Consider the following 21,530-nt stretch of genomic DNA (forward strand, 5'->3'; position numbering starts at 1 on the left):
GCAGACTCCCAACCACTGCGCCACCAGGGAAGCCCCTCCAATCCTATTTTTTCAGTGTTTTCTGAGTCTAGGTCAGGGCCTTTTAACCCATTCTCAGAACACCTATACTTCTCATTTTAGAAATTATTGCAGTTGAGATATAATAGTTTATTTAACACATACTTGTCTTAAAATACACTTCATGATGGTGACCATGTCTAGCATGAGAGCAGGCACATTGCTTTGCACATAAGAGGTGCTCAAAATATTTACGGATAAGTAATTGAGTGTTTACTCTCTTCCTTCAGGAAAGGTCAAAGAGCACCATGTTTCTTACTTTAGTATCATTTTAGACACGTAGATTAGTAATAAGTAATCTTATGAATGGTGGAACATAGAAGCTTCTGAGTGTGGTTTATGACTTGAAAACTAGAGTGTCAAATCTGGTTTATGATTCTAACTATAGCTCTTAGTCTTATTATGAAAGTATTTTCCATTTTTTAAATTTCTTTTTTCCTTTTGTGTCATAAAAATATTTAAGGGGAGCTTTTAGAAAGCTCTGCAAACTTGGGCAAAAAAACCTTCATTTATTTAAATATTTCAGGTCCGACATGAATTAGACTTTGTTAGATTATTTTATTCAGTAATATTGATTTGAAATTAATTTTCATAACGTTCTCCAATTTTTGAAATTTTAATTTTATAGGTTAATTTCACCTACCAGTTTTTGAAAAAGAAGTTCTATATTTTTAGCCAATTTATGTATGATGAACATATCAAATCCAGATTGATTAAAGATATTCGGTTTTTCAGGGAAATCAAGGACCAAAATGATCATAAGGTATTTTTACATATTCTTTTTAAGGTAGTTTGATTCAACTGTTGAGTATATAAGCATACCTTATATTACTGTGCTTTGCTTTATTGTGCTTCTCAGATACTGCCTTTCTTACAAATTGGTTTGTGGCAAACCTGTGTTTTCAGGTGATGGTTAGCATTTTTTAGTAATAAAGTATTTTTAAATTAAGGTATGTACATTTTTTTTTACACATAACGGTATTGCACACTTAATAGACTGCAGTGCAACGTAAACATAACTCTTGTATGCACTGGGAAACCAAAAAATACATGTTACTTTATTGCGATATTTGCTTAATTGTGGTGGTCTTGAACCAAACCTGCAGTATCTCCAAGGTTTGCCTGTATGGCAAATGTTTATGCTAAAATTCATTATGAGTTACTCTCTTGGGTTTTTTTTTCTTTATTATTTTTCACATAACGTCTCCTTGATTTGGCTTCCTATTTTCTATATTTTCCCTTGCAGTTTCTTACTCTTTGCATTCACTGTAAACAAAAGTGTAAGGAAAAATTAAATGATCAATGTAGTCAGGTGTTACCTTTCTTTATTTTAAAATAATACACAAGCAGAACATACTCATTTTGTAACATTTAGGCAATATGGAGTGCATAAACTAAATATCCTCCCTCATTTCTCTTTCCTTCCAGTTTCATTTTCTGGAGGCAGTTACTGTTAACAGTGTCATGTGATGCCCTCCAGATGTCTGTGTGATAAACATGTATTTGTGCATTACAAATATTGCTTTTTTTTTTCCTTAACAAAAATGGACTAAAACTAAACATACTGTTTTGCAGTGTGCTTATCACATGTCAGTACTTATAGGTCTACCTCATTCTTTTAAAGAGTTGATAGTAAAGATGTATACTGGAACTCCTTTAACCTTCTCCTACTGAGTGGATATTTAGTTTTTTTGTGATTTTTCTGTGTTACAAACGGTGCTACACATAACATCTTTGAACATTTATCTGTGTGTTCAAATATTTTTGAAAGACAGATTCCTTGAAGAGGAAAAGGGCAAAGAAAATGAGTATTTAAAATTCTGATACATATTGCCAAGTACTCTAAAAATACTGTACCAACTGACAGTCCCATCTATAATTTATAAGAATGTCATTTTCCCTTCACCCTCAGGGCTAAGTTTTCCCATAGTGAAATGAAGAATTGCAAGTGGTAACAGTACAGAGGCATATAGCCATGTGGATGGAGAACCAACAGGCTTAGATGGATCTTACGTTTGATTTGCCGCATCCAGAACTGTCTTACGCATCACCTAGTTCCAGCCCTTTTATACACTAGTTGTTAGTTCTTTTCAGTGTCAGAGCAGCAAAATATTACTTTCTGGTGAAATAATTATTAAAATTACAGATTACAGTTATCTGTACAAAATTATATTCACTCATCTTTATTGGAACAGAAGTTACTAGTGTTTAGAGAAATAAATAATAATACTGTTGTTGGATAAGTATTGTTTCCATTTTTTATTAATATAAAATGAGTAATTTTCTAAATCTTTTAATTGGCTAAGACTTGAAAAATTGTAAGTCCTTGATACTTCTCAGGCCATGGAAACTTGGTCACACATTTCTGAACAAATGTTTCTAGGAGGAATTGATTTCTTTTATCTATCTGACAGAGTAGTTGGGTCTAGGGAGACAAATAATGTTGGTGGAAAACCTAAATTTGGCGGCATTAATAATTATTCTCCTTATTTAATTTGTATTGACCTTGAATATTGGTAGTTTTGTGCTATAAATTTTTTGTCATTAGACTTCAGTGACTTTTTTTAAGCACATGGAAATACAAAATTAGAAAGGACAGTCGTATTGTCATGGTAGGCATTTTATGTTTTAGGGGTCTTTGTTAATAATGGTGGTCTTCAAATTATCTCTCTAGTATCCTTTTGAAAGAGCAGAAAAATTCAATCGAGGCATCAGAAAACTTGGAATAACCCCAGAGGGACAAAGCTACCTTGATCAGTTCAGGCAACTCATCAGCCAAATTGGTAAGTTATTGTAAAAGTGTTGGGAAATAACGTACAAATCCCAAGACTCTATCTCATATATTAAGTATCTCATATGAATAAACTTAATATGTGAGTGCCTGAGTTCAGCTTTATTCCACTAATAATTTCCTTTTCTTACCAAAAGTTTTTCAAGTATGATTAGACTGTTGGTGCTTAATAATTGAGAGATTGTGGATTAATTTAAATAAATGAAATATTTATAAATAAAATAATATAAATATTTTTGTGGATAAGCTCTTCAGTTAAATTAAAAATATAATAACTAAGTCATCTCAAAGGCCATACTCATGGTAAATAGTCAACTGGTAACTATTTATTGGGTACCTACTCTGTTCAAGGCACTGTTTTAGACTTTAGTTAAGCCTAAACGCAAAGGTTTAAAATGTTTATGTGAAAAGTTAACTAATAATTTTTCTATGCTACATCATTTCATATTTATATATAATTTCTTGAGTTGTCCTTCTGCTTACAAGTAGAACTTGTCTTCTGAAATGTGTAATACTATATTTAAAAACAAGAACTGCGTTTAAAAATAATCCTAGATTAAAAAACTTTATGCTTACTAGAGCTTTTCACATATATTATCTTTAGTAATATCCGCACGGTAACCCTTGAGATAGGCATGTAGTCATGTTTTTAAAGATGAAAAAAGAGAAACTCAAGAGAGAGAAGTGGTGTTGCTGGGGCTTTTTTGGCTCCAAGTCCAAAGGTGTTTTGTATTCTTCACAGTTGCAGACACCAAGCAGTTAGTAAATTTTTATTGACTATAATTTGGTAAAATTGTGCCTCCTGAGATTCATTCATTCATTTATCAAACATTTATAAAGGCTCTGTTATACCAGATATTTTTCTAGATGCTGAGAATACAAATAGCCTTTGTTCTAAGGGTCTTAAGTTTACTAGTGGGAAGGGTGTTACAAGCATTTAGTTAGGTAGTAAAGTCAGTGAGCACTAGCTTAAGTTTTATAAATTAATTGGTTTACATATTAGACCTTTCTATTTTGTATTAGTACAAGAACTTAGAGAATTTTACCTTAGTAAATTTTTAATTTTAAACAATTTAATAATGAGGTATTTTCAAATAAGTACTTTTTTATTCATAGTGATATTTGATGACATATTAGATTGTAAACTTTTGGAGCAACATTTTTTAACCCTTTCTGAGAATCTGATGAAAACTCTGGATTGATTTTTGTTTTTCCCAGAACAGTGCCCATATGCACGTTCACATATATTTTTGCATATAATATACTGGAGTTCAGATGCTCAAAGTCAGAGTCCATGGGCCTCAAATTAAGAGCTGTTTTTCTGGAGCAGTGTTGCTTAAAACTTCACTTAATTCATACACCAATATGAGCTTTTTCCCCCATGTGAATACTGCCTGTAGTAGTATTTATTTCCTGTTTTTATATTTTTGAAAAGTATAATTTTGTACTAAAATTATCATTAAATCATGAGCTTAGTTAGTATGCTAGTCATTTTCCCCCAATACACATCAAAATACACATTTTCCCCCAATACACAAAAAATAACGACACCTCTGTTGCCACTAGCATGTATTCCGCGGTTGGCGCATATTATCCTTTTTACTTTGTTCCAGCATTTTATTCTTTATTCTCTCCTTAGGAAATACAAATTCTTTACCTCTGCCTATAAAAAATTGTAATGTGCTTTTGAGTCTCTCACTCTCTTGAGAAAAGGAGTAAGGAATCTCAGAGCTGGGAGCAAAGTGAGAAGTCCTTTTGCCTAAGTCCTTCTTTGCCTGTTGAAATAATTAACAACCATTAACATTTATTGAGCATTTATTTACTATGTGCCAAGGCTGTTCTGAGTGCTTTATATGTTCTAATGCATGTAAAACTCACAATGTTATGAAGTAAATGTTATTTCCATTCATTCATTCCACAGGTTTATTGAGGACAACACAGTGTTCCTAGGTGCTGGTGATACCTATGACAATAAACAAAGTCTTTGCCCCTTTAGAGCTTAATTTAACAGATGTGGAGACTAAGACACAAAGTTTATAACTTGACCTTGGCTTTATAGCTAAAAAGTACAGAGTCCATATTTGAACCCAACTAGTCTGGCTTCAGAGGTTTGCTCTTAACTGCTACTCTCTGTTTGCTTCTCACTAGCACATTCGATCAGTCAGATACCAGTTTGACAATTTGGAGGAAAACAATCACACTAGATGGTTGATTTTTCTAAGATGCATAAAGAAACATTTCAACATCATCTCTCATATTGAGATAAGCCTTAAAATAGATTCAGTAATACTACTTGAGGGTTTTAAAAGGTATCAGATGAGATTATGTATGTAAAGTACTGTAATATATGGTTGTGAAATGTTAACAGCTTCTTACCTTTTAGTCTATTCTTTCTCCCAAGTAATTTCATCTCATTTGAGTAGGAAATGTTGGCTCTAGGGATAGAGCAGTGAAGAAAACAAAAGCTGTATCATGCATCTTGCATTCTAGTGGGATGAGACACAGAGAGATATATAATGTATCAATGATAGGTGCTGAGTAAGGAGATATAGTGGGGCTGGGCAGTGCTATTTAGTGATATTCAGGGAAAGCTCTAAGGAGGTGACATATGGGCAGGAACCTAAATAACATGAAGGAATAAGCCATGTGCATGCATAGCTAGGAGAAGAGTATACCAGAAAGAGGCGACAGTAAATGTAAACTGCCTGAGTCTGCTTGGCATTTTGGGGAAATAGTCAGGGGCTGGAATGGAGTTAGTGAAGACCTGAATGGTAGGGCATGGTATCAGAACAGCAGCAAGGGGCAAGATCATACAAGGCTGTGATGACCATGTTAGGAATTTGGATTTTATTCTGAGATGGAAAGCTATTGTAGAGTTTTCAGAAAAGGAATGAAATGCTCCAACTTAGTTTTAAAAGAACCACCAGCCGCTATGTGAAGGAAACATTGTGAGGGGTGGGACGCTAAAGGTGGAAGTAGAGAGATCAGGAGGCCACTGCATAGTGCATTTCTAGGCAGGAGATGGTGCTGGTTTGGAATAGGGTGATAGCTGTGAAGGTGGTGAAAACTGGTTGGATTCTGGCTACATTTTGAAGGTAGAGCCAACATAATTTGCCCATTGATTAGATATAAAGTGTGAGAGAAAGGAAAGAGTCAGGGATGACTTCAGTGCATTTGGCCTGAGCTACTGGAAGGATAGAATTGTCAGTTTCTAAGGTAGAAAATATAATTGGGGGTGAAGATCTTGAGTTTGAGTTGAACTTACTAAATTAAAACTTCTCTTAGACATGTAGGTGTAGGCATTGGATAAAAAAGCCTAGAGGAGTAGCCCAGATTGTAGATATTAGTTTGGGAGGCATCACATAAGGATTTCTGAATATCTCTTGTAGCTGTGTGTGTGTATGAGAGTGAGAGACACAGACACATACTTAATGTGAGTGAGGAAATTATTGATATAGTAATACATTAAAGTGTTTGATTTTTTAAAATGTAGTCAGCATTTAATGACTTTACAAGTGCAAGTTACATTTATTTTTAAAATATTTAATATAGATGTATATATGTACATTTATATTTTAAGTGCACAAATATGTAAGTTTTATTTTTATGGAGCAAAAACTGAAGTGTAAAATACATTAAAATCTCTTGCTACTTAGGAGTGGAAACCTTGTAATTGCTATAAATAACTGTATTCCTGATTATTAGAACTTAGATATTTGTATAAACATCTGATTTTTTTTCTGTGTGGTTTTTAAGGTAATGCTATGGGCTATGTACGGATGATAAGATCTGGTGGCCTTCATTGTAGCAGCAATGCCATTAGGTATGGATGCAAACATATTTTTGCCTTGTTTATGCCATTTAGAAATTTTATGTCATTTAAATCTGTCTTTTTTATAAGTAATATTGTAGAGAGGTGTTTTGTATTCTTCACAGTTGCAGACACCAAGCAGTTAGTAAATTTTTATTGACTATAATTTGGTAAAATTGTGCCTCCTGAGATTCATTCATTCATTTATCAAACATTTATAAAGCCTCTGTTGATATATTTTGAGATCAAGTATGGAAGAAAATTATTAGTTGTACTAGTTAAATTTTTTCCTAAATTTTAAGACTACAGCAGACTATTGAAAAGCTTTATTTCTCTTAAAGATATAGTTAATTTACTGGTACAGTTCGTGAATGGTTCTATAGATTACATGATTTTTAAGGATAATTTGATTATTCATATATCTAAAATTCAATTATGGTAAAGTGGTGATATTAATAATATAAATGAAACGCAAAATTCTTTCCAAAGATACAGTTGAAAAATTGAGTCTTACAGTACTGCTTTCATATCTGTGTCAATTTCACATATTTAACTTAATAAATTCCTTCCCAAATTCTTATGTAGATTTGTACCTGATCTTGAAGATATTGTAAATTTTGAAGAGCTAGTAAAAGAAGAAGGTCTTGCAGAAGAAACATTAAAAGCAGCTAGGTAATCTAATTTTGGAATAATTTAAATTTGGAGATTTAAAAAGTATATGTTCATTTAAATGTTAAAGACAGGACTAGAGGGTAATATATAAACTTATATGTCAGTGTTTTTACTATGCAAGTAATGGTCTCAGTTGATGAAATATGATTTTTTCAAGACTACAGTATTCTGATGTCTTTCCAACTTCTCTAAAAGGAATCTTCTAGACCATGGTCTCTAATACATGTGACTGTTGAACATCTGTCATGTGGCTAGTCCGAATTGAAATGTGCTGAAGTGTAAAGTTCATAACTGATTTTGAGGATTTAGTGTTTAAAAAAGAATGCCAGATCTCATTAATAAAATTCATTTCATTTATTTCTTTTTACTCTTTTTAAATATTTCTATTTGCCAACTAGTATTTCTAGAATACTAGTCCTTCCTTTCATGTAATCTAGAGCAGCAGTGTCCAGTACAGCAGTCACTACCACATGTAGCTGTTGAATACTGGAAATAGGGCTCATGGGACTAGGGAACTGAATTAAAATTTTTATTTCATTTAAATTTAAATAGCTAATGACTATCTTATTGGACAATGCAGAGCTACAGACTTGAGTAAATGGTGATTTTGAAAAACAATTTAAAACTTGAGAGAGGCATGCAGAACTGTTAAGAAAGTCTTTAGAAAACTAAGTTATATTATTAATAATTGTAACACTTATTGACTCAGGCATGAAGGGGCACCCCTGGGCAAAGTGGAGACAATTTGAATATCAAAAAGAATAATGGTAGAGATTGCTTATAATACATTGAATTAAGAAAGAAACCGTGAGTATAGTGATAATAAGAAAAGTTGGAGAAGCAGAGGGAAAGTTCTTTTTTACAGTGCTAGCCAGCTAGTAAATACAGAAGGGATGAGAAAATTTAGGGAAAAAAACAGCTTTGCAACCATGACTGTAATACTTGAAATGAGACAAATCGTCAGTGGGTTCTCAAACATTTTTGGAGAACAGAGTATTCATTCACTATGAAAAAATTATCTGAGAAATTGATTATTAATCACAAAGGGAAAAAAACATCTTCACAATGGAGAGACTGATGTATTCCACCTTAACCAAGTGATCAAACTTAGCATCACCAGTAACAGGACATGCTGACATTATAGGGCCCCCTGATGTAATGTAATGGCAAGTACCTATTTTGTATTCTCACCCAAAATGTTTACTCATCAAGTGAAGGAAAGTTCATGGCAGGTGAAGTCATGGAGTTATGAGGTTATGATAACGAATTGATTATCTAAATGGACATTAAGTCTTCCAGAATGATGGAGGAGAACTGGAGTAGGTATCATAGTCCAAGATAAATAAATGTAGAGCAGTGGTTAAAACCGTTATAGATGCCTGCTTTCAGGAGGGGGTAGTTGGATATAGTTGGATCATGTGAGTCTCAAAGGAGAGATTTCTAAGACTGTCTAGTGGTGGGGGAATAATAATTTGAAAGTGATAATAGCTGTACATAAGGGATGTAGGAGAAAAAGCAGCTAATGTTTCTAAAGGTTGAGTGGGAAGCTAAGTTCTTCAAAAGGAGATGGGTTTCAGTTGAGGTAAGGAGGTATAGAAGAAGTGATAGTGAAGAGATTTAAGATGAAAAGGAATTTATTCACAATGAAATGGAATTCTACAGGGCTCATTGTGAGAAGAAGAAATACAAAATTCTATAAAGTTCCAAGAGGCCCTACATATTCTGTTCTAGGAACTAAGTTAATTAAATCATATTGATTAGCCTCTGTCCATAAAAAAATGAGTTCATTCTGAACCCCAAGGAAGTTTACTTAGAGATGTCTTATATTTCACATTTTTGAGTGCTCTCATCTAAACTAATGAGAAGTGGATTTTAAAAGCCACATCTTCTTTTGAGAAAGGAACCAAGTAAATAATTTTTTTGCATTTTAGGCATTTGGATTCAGTCCTCAGTGATCACACACGAAATTCTGCCGAAGGCACAGAGTATTTCAAAATGCTTGTGGATGTTTTTGCTCCAGAATTTCGAAGGCCGAAGAATATACATCTCCGAAATTTCTATATCATTGTTCCACCTCTGGTGAGTATTTTTAGTACCCAAAATGAATTTTTTGAAAAAGTATTAATAAATAGATCCAGTTTTTTTTACAGCAGGAAATGCAAACAGACTGTATTGTTGACTTTCTGGTTGTAGATAAAACTAAATATGGTCTCAGTGAATGCGGCCTAGAATTTTTACTTCTTAGCTATGTGGAATGAGACTTATTCATAGTTCAGAAAGATTCTTATTTGTTCATAACAGCCAGAGAAATCCTAGTGTAATTTAAATTACTTGAGCATACACTATTACACACACACACACACACACACACACACACACACACACACACACACACACACACACACACACACACACACACACACACACACACACACACACACACACACACACACAATATCTTTGGGCTGAAGTATACCATACAGTCATTTTAAGTGATTAATGTAGACAGTTACAATATGAAGTATTTCTTAAAAGCATACTATTTGAGGACAACTTCTGTCTTTTTGGTAGTTAAATATGAACACCTAAGCTAAAATTTTAGTGCTTTCTCGTTGTAGCATATGGTATGTTTTGCTCTAATTCTGTAGTTGGCATCTTAAAAATAGCTCAAGTTAACCAAAATCGCAATATAAAAACAATTGTCGCAGTGGGGAAAATGGAGTTAAGAGATTAGAGAGGTATATATTAGCAATATGAGTTATTTTTCTATAGAGGTTTCTATAACAAAGCTCTTTCTTAAAAAATTTATAAATGGATAGCTCTAAAATCTAAATATCACTGAGCAGATGTAGCTTTTGATTACATCTAACTTTGATCGAGTTACAACTTTTTACGTTGCTGCCTGAATTAACACATATGTTCTAACATATTAGAACCATTATTATCCATTGAAAGCAGCTGATGGTCTATGGACAGCTTTTTTCTTCACACATTTTCCTTTCTACTGTTTTTTTTTAATACGTTAATTGTTAATGCTCTATTATAATAATTGTTATGTAGCAAAAATGTCCACAGTTACCTGATAGGCATTATCTTTTCAGATATGAATAGAAGTGTCAGATTGGAGGCGAGTCTATCTTATACTTTGATAATAGTGTAGTTACTAACTCATGGTGAGTTCTCACCATCTTTCTTTAATTTGAAGTCATGGTAAACAGCAATGGCAAACCATTTATGGGTTTGAATTCTGCTGTCAGAATTCAGTTAGCGATGGAGAAAACAAGAGGGATTACGAACACTACAAAGAAGAGAAGTATAGGATGCTCTTCTTGTGTCTTTGAGTTTATAATCTAATTCCAGAAAGAAGACAAACATAAATGAGCTATCTAAAGAAGATTTAAGTAACAGTTGACAAAGATTTTATGAAATGTGATTAATTGCCAAGTAAGTTTTACAGGCAAAAAAAGTGGAACTTGCTTGATAATCTTGTTTCCAGTGTAGGCTATTATAGTACTTATCACACTGTACCATAATTATTTTTAAACAGGTCTGTCTATATCCCAGTGCTGTGCTATCCTTTTGTAGCCCCTAATGGCTACTTAAATGTAAATTAGTTGAAATTTTATGAAGAAATTCAGTTCAGTTCCTAAGTTTTACCATACACATTTCAAGTGCACAGTGGCCATATGTGACTGGTGGCTTACTGTATCGGACAGTGTAGATACACAGCATTTCTGTCATTGCCAGGAGTGCTGCTCTATAGAGTGTGAACTCTTTGATGGTATTCATTTTTTTATTGTAATTATTTAATAATGCCTGGTATTATTAAGTTTCAGTAAATATTTGTTGAATAAATGCTATGATTAGGTAAGGTACTTCAGAGGAGCTAAACTTTTAGGGAAGTGCTTTTTTTGGGGGGGAATTTGTTTATCCAAATGACTACTAAGCCTTCTAAACCGAGAATATGGTAAGAACTACTGCTGTAGAATGAATTGGGTGGGCAGAAGTAAGGACTGCCATGCTTAAGAGTGCTTAAGCTTTTAAGTAAAGCAGGCCTACTTTTCTGACTACAACTTTGATTTAGAGTATGACTTTAGGCAAGTTACTAAACCATTCAAGTCTCAGTGCCTTCATTTGTTAAATGTGCATAATATTTTAGAATGAACCATACACAAAAGCACTGTGCTTGGGTTAAGTGGTGATTGAGGGAGTGCTCATATTTAAAGGACTTGGAAAGAAGAGCCATTAAGAGATACTTACACAGATTATGACCTCACCAAGAGGCTATTTATATGAGGGAAACGTTTCAAATCAAAAGGACAGGAGCTTAGAAGAGATCCTGTTTATAATTTTTGAAACGTCTGTTTTAGGAACTGAAGATTTTTTAGCACAATTGTTTCTCTAATGTTGTTATATCTTTTTAGACCCTCAACTTTGTAGAGCATTCCATTAGTTGCAAGGAGAAATTGAATAAAAAAAATAAAATTGGAGCTGCCTTTACTGATGATGGCTTTGCCATGGGTAAGCTTAGTGGAATTGTTTTCTCATGAATTTTATGTTTACCTTACAATGGATTTTTCAAAATGTTTGCTTGAGAATAGAGCTTTGTGCTCTTTGTAGATTTGTTTTTCACGAGCAGTGTTTACTGTTTATTTTTTGGCTGGGTCATCTGATTGACCATTATTTATACTGTTGTTCATGCTCCTTTGGTATTGCTAATCACTTAGAGTGGTTGGACCTAATTATTTAGGCTTTGTTTTTGTGGTTTTATTTACAGTTTGAGCATCTTGTATTTAGTTTCCTGTAGCTTCCTAGTTGTTGTCAATTTAGCAGTGGAAGTTTTTCCCCACCTTTACAGCCATATGTTATCTCCAGGTGATTTTCATAGCCATGTTATTTCTTCTTGATTGGCCTTTTTTTTTAGTTCTTTATATGTTTTTAAGGAGGAATTAAGCCATATTGCTAAACTTATTCATTTGTGCTGTAAAATGTAATTTGAAAGAGGATTAATTCAAAATGGTTAGCTTAATTTTAGGAATTATTGGTGGAGTAGAATGTAACTTGTCTACACATTGTAATTTTGTTTTGGTTTTGCCGGTGACTTCTAGGTGTGGCTTATATTCTGAAGCTTTTGGATCAGTACCAGGAATTTGACTCACTTCACTGGTTCCAGTCTGTTAGAGAGAAGTACCTGAAGGAGATAAGAGCAGTTGCTAAGCAACAGAATGTGCAGTCAACTAGTCAGGATGAAAAACTGCTACAAACCATGAATCTCACTCAGAAGCGACTGGATGTTTATCTACAGGTAGAGGAGAGTTAACAGTCAGATCTGCTTTGACTTTTTAATATCCATTACTTCTTGATCACTGAAGAAACATAAATCATATTGAAACTCCCATTTTAACAAGTGAGATGAATAGTGGTCATAAGAGTATTTATTATTTATTTATTTATTATTTATTTATTTATTTATTTATTTATTTATTATTTTTTTTGGAATACGCGGGCCTCTCACTGTTGTGGCCTCTCCTGTTGCGGAGCACAGGCTCCGGACGCGCAGGCTCAGCGGCCATGGCTCACGGGCCCAGCCGCTCCATGGCACGTGGGATCCTCCCAGACCGGGGCACGAACCCGTGTCCCCTGCATCGGCAGGCGGACTCCCAACCACTGCGCCACCAGGGCGGCCCGTATATTTTTAAATGAATGGTATTTGGAAGCCATTTGACTCATATCTTAAAAAATGGGTGGATTACACAGTTCAGTTTCTGTGTTTGTGATTTGCACTCACTAGAGCTTTTTAGAAATAATGAGATATTAAATATAATTTTGATGTTTTACTAAAGTATTCTCAGCTTTTATTTCTAATTTTTTTAATTTACTTAGGAATTTGAATTGCTCTGTTTCTCACTGAGCAGTGCAAGAATTTTCTTCAGAGCTGACAAGACTGCAGCTGAAGAAAACCAAGAAAAGAAAGAGAAAGAAGGTCAGTGAGTGGCTTAAATTTGGAAAGACCAATAAATCTGTCTTTAGTAGTAGACACGAATACCCCATTTTATCTAGTCAGACTTTTCTTTTTGAAAAATAATATAGACCTAGAAATGTCTTTTTAAAGAAGTAAAGCCTAAGGGGATCATTTGTGAAACTGAAAAGAAATTTAACATAGTTTATGCAATTCATCCTGAGATAACTCTTTATTCAGTTCATCTCTTAATTAAAAAAAAATTTACCAAGTTTAGGGTTTTTTCTTTCACCCTTCAACTGTATCAGATAAGAATGAACAAATTAGAGGAGGAGACTAAATGTTGGCTTAAGTCAGAGCTGCTGATGACTAGACACTGACTGAATGTATGGGACAGGTGATTAAGGAGACATAAAATAGTCAGGGCCATTTTAGTGTCACAGTAATAGCCTCCTGTGCTCCTCCATAGCCAGGCCTTGGAGAATTAGAGAGCAGTAGAGCCATAATAGCTGATAGTCATTAAGGAGAGGATTCTGTCCGTTATATTCTTTGTGGGTGTAAATTGTTCAGCATTTCATACTTAAGGGACCCTCGTGGTACATTTCTCTCAAATTTGAAATTTAGCAACAATTGTCTTCCCTGAAGAACGGATATTTCCTTTTTTCTGTTATGGAAATTATGTAACTTAGGTTTCCTCTTTGGAAGCTTAAAACTAGGTACAGCAACATGACAGGTTTCATGTTTGCTCTTTTTCCTTTTTCTTACTTGTATTTCACAAATCAAGAATAAAAGATACTTCATAAAACGTGATGTTTTTACTAATCTTATTTTGCCAGTTAAATTTTAAAATAAATATGTTTTTCACACTGAATAGAGGTGATTCATTTGGGTAGACCACTTATATCAGTTACCCTGTTCCCTGTTGATAATGTTCCATCAGTATTACTTAAATGCAGGCATTTTTGGAATCTAGACTGAATAATAATCGTGTTCTTGAAGAATGATTGCCGGCTGTTACCTGGAAGATACTAAATATTTATTAAATAAAAAAAAATATGTTATGTTTAGGTTCATTTAAAAATAATATTTAGTGAAGCCATCTGGAAGAATTAGAGTCAGTATAATCTAAATTGTGAAGAAACTGAGTTATTGCTTACGTTCTGCTCAGGCCTTTCGTGATGCCAGAACCTTGTCTCCAGCCTAGGTAACTAGGAATATTCTGCAGGTGGATTGGCCATTTACTTTAAGGCCTAAAGCATTAAGACAAAACAGACATTTCAGTCTCAGTGGAGCTCCTTGCTTTGGACTGCTGTTCTTAAGGAGCTGTCTAGGGTTTTGGGTAATATATGTCACCCACGTGCCTGATGCTGGGTGGTGGTTCTGTTTTAGGACTCTATTTTAGCTGAAGTTTGCTCAGAGATGTTGTCAAAGTTGCTGAAAACATTAAATAGTTTTTCTCTGTTAATGAAGTGTATATATGTGTGTGTGTGTGTGTGTGTGTGTGTATATATATATATATATATATATATATGACATTCTGCACAAAAGGCAGAAATTCATTTTATCACAGTCATAATAAAAACCTGCATTTAAAAATAAAGTGTAAATACAGTTGGAAAGTTATTCATCCTGGACAGTTTTATATGTGAATTTGTAACCATGTTTCTATCAGTAATAGCACTACAGTTTCTTGGCCCAGCTGGGGGAATGTGCAGTGTGAAACCCACCTCAGATGCAGTTTGGCTGTCTCACAATTCTACACCACTATTACAAACCAGTCAAAACAATTATATTTGCAATATTTAGCCTAGATTTCTAAAAAATTAAGGTAAATAAACTACATATAATTTGTGATATTAGAGAAACATTTGGTGGATGTAGCATTTTCTTAATTTGAAATTTAGCAATATAGTCCTTAATTTTGTTTTTTTAGTCCTTCTTAATTTTTTTTCCTTAATTCACTTTTTAAAATGAACATAAATATGTCCATTATTTTCACTCATGCTTCCAGAAGAGACTAAAACAAGCAATGGAGACCTGTCCGACAGCACTGTGTCTGCAGATCCTGTTGTCAAATGATACTGATGGTATGCGTTGCCCCTATGAAATCATCAGAATTGTATATGAAATGGATGTTAATAAGCTAATAACCAAGTGTTTCCTGGGTCACATCTCGGGGAAATATTTAGATGCTGCAACTCTCTAAGGCAGTGCTCTAAAGTTAAGTCCATTCTTCTTCCGAAGGCTCTACTTTTCAAAGGTTGAGAATGAGATTTTAAAATCACATTTTTGTCTGGACTTTGGCTAGATGTGCCTGGGAACAGTTATTTGAAATGAAGTTTTAGAAGGGTTAACTTAAATTCCTAAACTGCCACCTCAGACCTCTTGTAATCTACATGAATGTTTATAATTTGTATTTGTATAGGTCTTTGATCCATATTTGTCTCAGTCATTGGGAATTCAATGCATATACTATATACAGCCAGTAATGTTTAAACAAAAGGAATTGAGCCTGAGATTCATGAAGCATACATATCAATATTCTTATAAAAGGGATATATGAAGATGGTTTTGATACTAGAGGTGAGGCACAAGTGTTATGTAACCTTTTTGTACAGTGTGAACTGATTCATTGTTAATTTCATGTGGCTCACAAGAGCTGCTGCTGTCTGGTGAGACATTTTATAACTAGTTTACATTGCTTTGAGAACATTTAACCTCCAAAAACTGCTTTAAATTTAAGATTTACTTAATACTCAAGGGGGAAGAAAATACAGATAAAGCCATAGAGTCCTGCTTGAAGCTTTACTTTTGGCTGAAGGCATTATGATAGCAGAGAAAATGGAATGAATTCTTATTTCTACATCCAAACTCAGGTTTCTTCTACATTAGGTTGAACTGAAGTCTTGATGATGGTTTGGGCAGACTTTTTCTTTAAACCAAGTATAATCTAAGAAATCAGATAAAGCACTGTGCAGGCTTTTAAAAAATTACCACTGTGAGAATAAAGTTCTAATAAACTAAACCACTTACTGATTTAAAAGGTACAGAAAGATTTTGAGTAAATTTAGTTCCTGGCAAGCTATTAGCTTTATTTTTGTAAAGATTATATCATTTAAATGGTTAATCATGGCCTATAATCTTTTAATATAATACAATGATACCTTTACAGTGAAAACAAAAAAGTTTAAAACTTTATGTGTGATACTAACATCATTTTAGGAAATACTTGATTTTTCCATTGCACTTGCCTATTAAGCATTTCTTTGGGTAAATCCTGCAAGTAATTCTAACATTGTTGTTTGATTTCCGGCTTTTGGAACAGGTGTACAATGCCCTGTCTGTATTCATTGATCATGGTCAGGGTAACTTTCCCAGCTCAAGATAACACTTTCACTGTTAAAATTCAGAAGAAACAGAATAGGTAGGAAGTGTTTTTTGTTTATTATGTAAACATGACTTACAGAGTTATGTACAATGGATGGATTAAAGGCATTTAATATTTGTAATATGTACTAACTGTAGAAATGGCCCTAAAGCATGCTGCATAATTAATAATTTATATTTTCATTATTGTAAATGTTTATATTAATGATCTTGCATTTGATTATATCAAATTGGTCACCATTTCATAGCAACAGTATTGTTTTTTCTGTTTTTCTTCCCTAACTTCCCTAAAATCATCTCCTTTAATAGAGAGAGAAATTCTAAATAGAAGAGAATCAGATGTCTCTGTCATTATCCCCACACATGTCAATTATTTTATCAATATTAGATAGAGTTCACATGCTGACTCCATGGATACCTACAACTGAGGAAAATGTGACAGATTATTATTTTGCCTTTAGCTCAAAATAATGTCACTGCAGTCTGGATGAGGTATAATAAGTTCACTTATTTGAAGTCAAATCTCTGAAATGATGAAGTATATTTAAGTGCTGTTAATAGTGCAGAGCAACAGGGCTTCAGTGTTCTACACCTAAGTTGATGTAGACGTTTAGATGACGGTTTTCCTTGCTAATGTATTGATGTTAATCTTCTCATTTTTTTCAGACATACTGCAGTTTAAAAATCAGTGTGAGCCTTTGTTGTAAACTCACAGAAAACTTAATGTTCAAATTCTCAGGAATTAAGGACTAACCATAACATTGTCCGTTCTAATTAAATTTTATCAAAGATGGCAAGTTTATCTCCGTTAAGTGGGGCTTTCCTCTTCCCCACTTCTAAGAGAATACAATATGCATTGATATAATAGAACATTAATAAATATAATTTCAAAAATTTACTTCCTCTGGATGTTTATGTTCAAAATTGAATGTCTTAAACCAGTAGTTCTTAATATTGATCTTTTTGGAGTTCCCTTTGATCTAATAGTGTGTGGAATCTCTTTAAAAAAATAACTTCCATGCACACAGGCAAAATTTCAAGTATAAAACTGGTACTGGCTCTTCTTTGTGTATCCCAGGTGGACTTTTTGTTTTCTTTCCTTTTTATATTCTTAATCTTTCTATTGCTTGCTATTTTCAAATAAAAGAACCCACATGAATGTTTAATTTTAAATCCTAATCCTGGGAAGGGATCATTAGTTTGCAATGCTGTAGTGCCATTTGCAGTCATGACTTGAACTGAAACAATCATAATAAAGGAGAGCCTTTTAAATACTAGCTGGAGAAAATGTTCTTGCTCAGAAAGTCTGATTGCTGCTCCTTCTCTTCTGAGGAGGAAAGTTTGTAAGGCTGTGGGAAAGATGAGACAATACCATCACATACATTGTCACGTTCCTCTTTTATGTTGGATTGGCCAAACGTAAAAGGTAGACTTTAACCAATTTTAATAATTTTAGTTCTTCTTCCAGCTTAAGGTGCAGAAGTTTCAGACTGTTGGTATACCTTTTCTTAAGAGAGATTTAATGCTACAGTTTTTTGATGTTAGAACAATTTAACAGGTTGTCAAAGACTTCAGTTTTAAAAAAGGAATCCAGAATAAGTGGGTCTATAGAGATTACGTGAAGTCATAGGACTATGCAGTGAACTCAGAGATGGTGATAGCAAAAGGAGAGTTTGGTTTATACAAAAAGTTCTTATATACTGTATGAAAGGTCGATTTGGACAAGTATATGGATATTTCCCTCTATTGTAATAGTTTGGTTCTTCTTTACCACCTAGTTTATTGGATAGCACCGGTTGTTCCTATCAGTGGAGACATACTCAGGAAAGTAGATGAAATTTATCTCCCAATCAGTGCAGATCTGATGTCTTAATTCTGGGATCACCTTTAAGGACTGTACATTCTGTAATGTAGGTAAGATCTGTGTGTATTGATACATTCTTTGGTAATGCCCTCATTGTTATTAACGTGAGGGAAAAAAAGTTAGCACTTCTGTACCCAGAAGCACCAACTATATAAAATTAGTATTACAGTAATCATTTCAGAATGTGTACAAAAGGTAATAATGCATCTTTAATGCCTTATTACCTTTTGTACACATTCTGAAATGATTACTGTAATACTAATACAACTTTTAAGTTGATGTAATTACTGAATATCAGAATAATCGTCAAAGATTAATGTATTGAGAGAAGCATTTGGAGATTGCTTTGTCTCTGGTTTTCTCTGTGTGCTAGTAATATAGCACATAGTGGTTAGAAGCGTAGATTCTGGAGCCAGACTGTGATTTGAATCCTGATTTGCTGCTTACAAGGTTACTTAACCTTTCTGTGCTTCATTTCCTCAGGCATAAAATGGTGTAATAATATAGCTCATAGATTGTTTGAGGATTTAATTTGTATAAAGCACTTTATTAGGAAACTTAACTACTATAAATATTAGCTATTATTATGATTGCTCTTACAAGCACAAATACACTTGGCATATCATTATTAGCTGTTGAAGTTTGAAGATAAACTGTCTGTATTTGAGTTGGTCTCATAAAAACTATTTCTTTTTAAATGGCTCAGCTAAGTGTTGACAATGTAAGGCAGGTCCTGCTCTTCCCTAATGGTAGTTCTGACAGGTGGCTAAACAACCAAAGGCAATGCTGGGAAATGAAAATTGGTGAGGCTAGCTTATTTATCCCAGGGATGCAAGGATTCTTCAATATACGCAAATCAGTCAATGTGATACACTATATTAACAAATTGAAGGAATAAAACCCATATGATCATCTCAATAGATGCAGAAAAAGCTTTTGACAAAATTCAACACCCATTTATGATAAAAACTCTCCAGAAAATGGGCAAAGAGGGAACCTAAACATAATAAAGGCCATATATGACAAACCCACAGCAAGCATCATATTCAGTGGTGAAAAACTGGAAGCATGTCCACTAAGATCAGGAACAAGATAAGGATGTCCACTCTCGCCCTCTTATTCAACATAGGTTTGGAAGTCCCTAGCCACAGCAATCAGAGAAGAAAAAAAGGAATACAAATTGGAAAAGAAGAATTGTCACTGTTTGCACATGACATGATACCATACATAGACAATCCTAAAGATGCCACCAGAAAACTATTAGAACTAATAAATGAATTTGGTAAGCTTGCAGGATACAAACTTAACGCACAGAAATCTGGCGTTTCTATACACCAACAACGAAAAATCAAAGAGAAATTAAGGAAACACTCCCATTTACCATTGCAACAAAAAGAATAAAATACCTAGGAATAAACCTTCCTAAGGAGGCAAAAGACTTGTACTCAGAAAACTATAAAACGCTGATGAAAGAAATCAAAGATGACATAAACAGATGGAGAAATATACCATGTTCTTGGATTGGAAGAATCAATATTGTGAAAATGACTATACTACCCAAAGCAATCTACAGATTCAATGCAATCCCTATCAGACTACCAATGGCATTCTTCACAGAATTAGAACAAAAAAATTTCCAATTCGTATGGAAACACAAAAGACACCCCAAATAGCCAGAGCAATCTTGTGAAAGAAAAACGAAGTTGGACGAATCAGGCTCCCTGACTTCAAACTATACCGCAAAACTACAGTAATCAAGACAGTATGGTACTGGCACAAAACCAGAAACATAGATCAATGCTACAGGATAGAAAGCCCAGAGATAAACCCACACACATATGGGCACCTAATTTACAACAAAGGAGGCAAGAATATACAATGGAGAAAAGACTGCCTCTTCAATAAGCAGTGCTGGGAAAACTGGACAGCTACATGTAAAAGGATGAAATTAGAACACTCCCTAACACCATACACAAAAGTAAATTCCAAATGGATTAAAGACTTAAATATAAGACCAGAACACTATAAAGCTCTTAGAGGAAAGCATAGGAAGAACACTCTTTGACATAAATTGCAGCAAGATCTTTTTTGATCCACCTCCTAGAGTAATGGAGATAAAAACAAAAACAAATGGCACTTAAAAGCTTTTGCACAGCAAAAGAAACCATAAACAAGACAAAAACACAATCCTCAGAATAGGAGAAAATGTTTGCAAATGAAACAGTAGACAAAGGATTAATCTCCAAAATATACAAACAGCTCATGGAGCTCAATATCAAAAAACCAAACAATCCAGTTAAAAAATGGGCAGAAGACCTAAATAGACATTTCACCAAGGAAGACACACAGATGGCCAAGAGGCACATGAATAGATGCTCAACATCACTTATTACTAGTGAAATGCAAATCAAAACTACAATGAGGTATTACCTCATGCCAGTCAGAATGGCCATTATAAAAAAATGTAGAAACAATAAACGCTGGAAAGGGTGGGTGAAAAGGGAACCCTCCTGCACTGTTGGTGGGAATGTAAATTGATACAGCCACTATGGAAAACAGTATGGAGATTCCTTAAAAAAACTAGAAATAGAACTACCATATGACCCAGCAATCCCACTACTGGGCATACACCCTGAGAAAACCATAATTGAAAAAGAGACATGTACCACAATGTTCATGCAGCACTATTTACAATAGCCAGGACATGGAAACAACCTAAATGTCCACCAACAGATGAATGGATAAAGAAGATGTGGCACATATATACAGTGGAATATTACTCAGCCATAAAAAGAAACGAAATTGAGTTATTTGTAGTGAGGTGGATGGACCTAGAGTCTATACAGGGTGAAGTCAGTCAGAAAGAAAAACAAATACCGTATGTTAACACATATATATGGAATCGAAAAAAATGGTTCTGATGAACCTAGGGGCAGGACAGGAATAAAGAGGTAGACCTAGAGAATGGACTTGAGGACATGGGGAGTGG

At 34.0% G+C, this 21,530-nt stretch overlaps 1 protein-coding gene across 2 annotated transcripts in view; it reads left to right on the top strand.

The window, feature by feature from the left end:
• WASHC4 (WASH complex subunit 4) overlaps positions 1 to 17,954 on the top strand; it is a 55,094-nt gene extending 37,140 nt beyond the window's left edge. Inside the window, exons 25-34 of one of the 2 annotated variants that reach the window (XM_082634467.1) lie at positions 686 to 820; positions 2,732 to 2,840; positions 6,605 to 6,671; positions 7,245 to 7,331; positions 9,263 to 9,410; positions 11,756 to 11,852; positions 12,440 to 12,636; positions 13,215 to 13,314; positions 15,302 to 15,377; positions 15,716 to 17,954. In XM_082634467.1, coding sequence (XP_082490593.1) covers positions 686 to 820; positions 2,732 to 2,840; positions 6,605 to 6,671; positions 7,245 to 7,331; positions 9,263 to 9,410; positions 11,756 to 11,852; positions 12,440 to 12,636; positions 13,215 to 13,314; positions 15,302 to 15,369 — 1,008 coding nt within the window. In that variant the 3' untranslated portion in view covers positions 15,370 to 15,377; positions 15,716 to 17,954. Of the gene's footprint in view, positions 1 to 685; positions 821 to 2,731; positions 2,841 to 6,604; positions 6,672 to 7,244; positions 7,332 to 9,262; positions 9,411 to 11,755; positions 11,853 to 12,439; positions 12,637 to 13,214; positions 13,315 to 15,301 lie in introns of both variants that reach the window. The other variant, XM_082634466.1, reaches the window with a different exon arrangement.
• The last annotated feature ends 3,576 nt before the right edge of the window (positions 17,955 to 21,530 follow it).

The sequence above is a fragment of the Mesoplodon mirus genome, assembly GCF_964341445.2.
Source record: "Mesoplodon mirus genome assembly, chromosome: 11".
Classification (NCBI taxonomy): Eukaryota; Metazoa; Chordata; class Mammalia; order Artiodactyla; family Ziphiidae; genus Mesoplodon; species Mesoplodon mirus.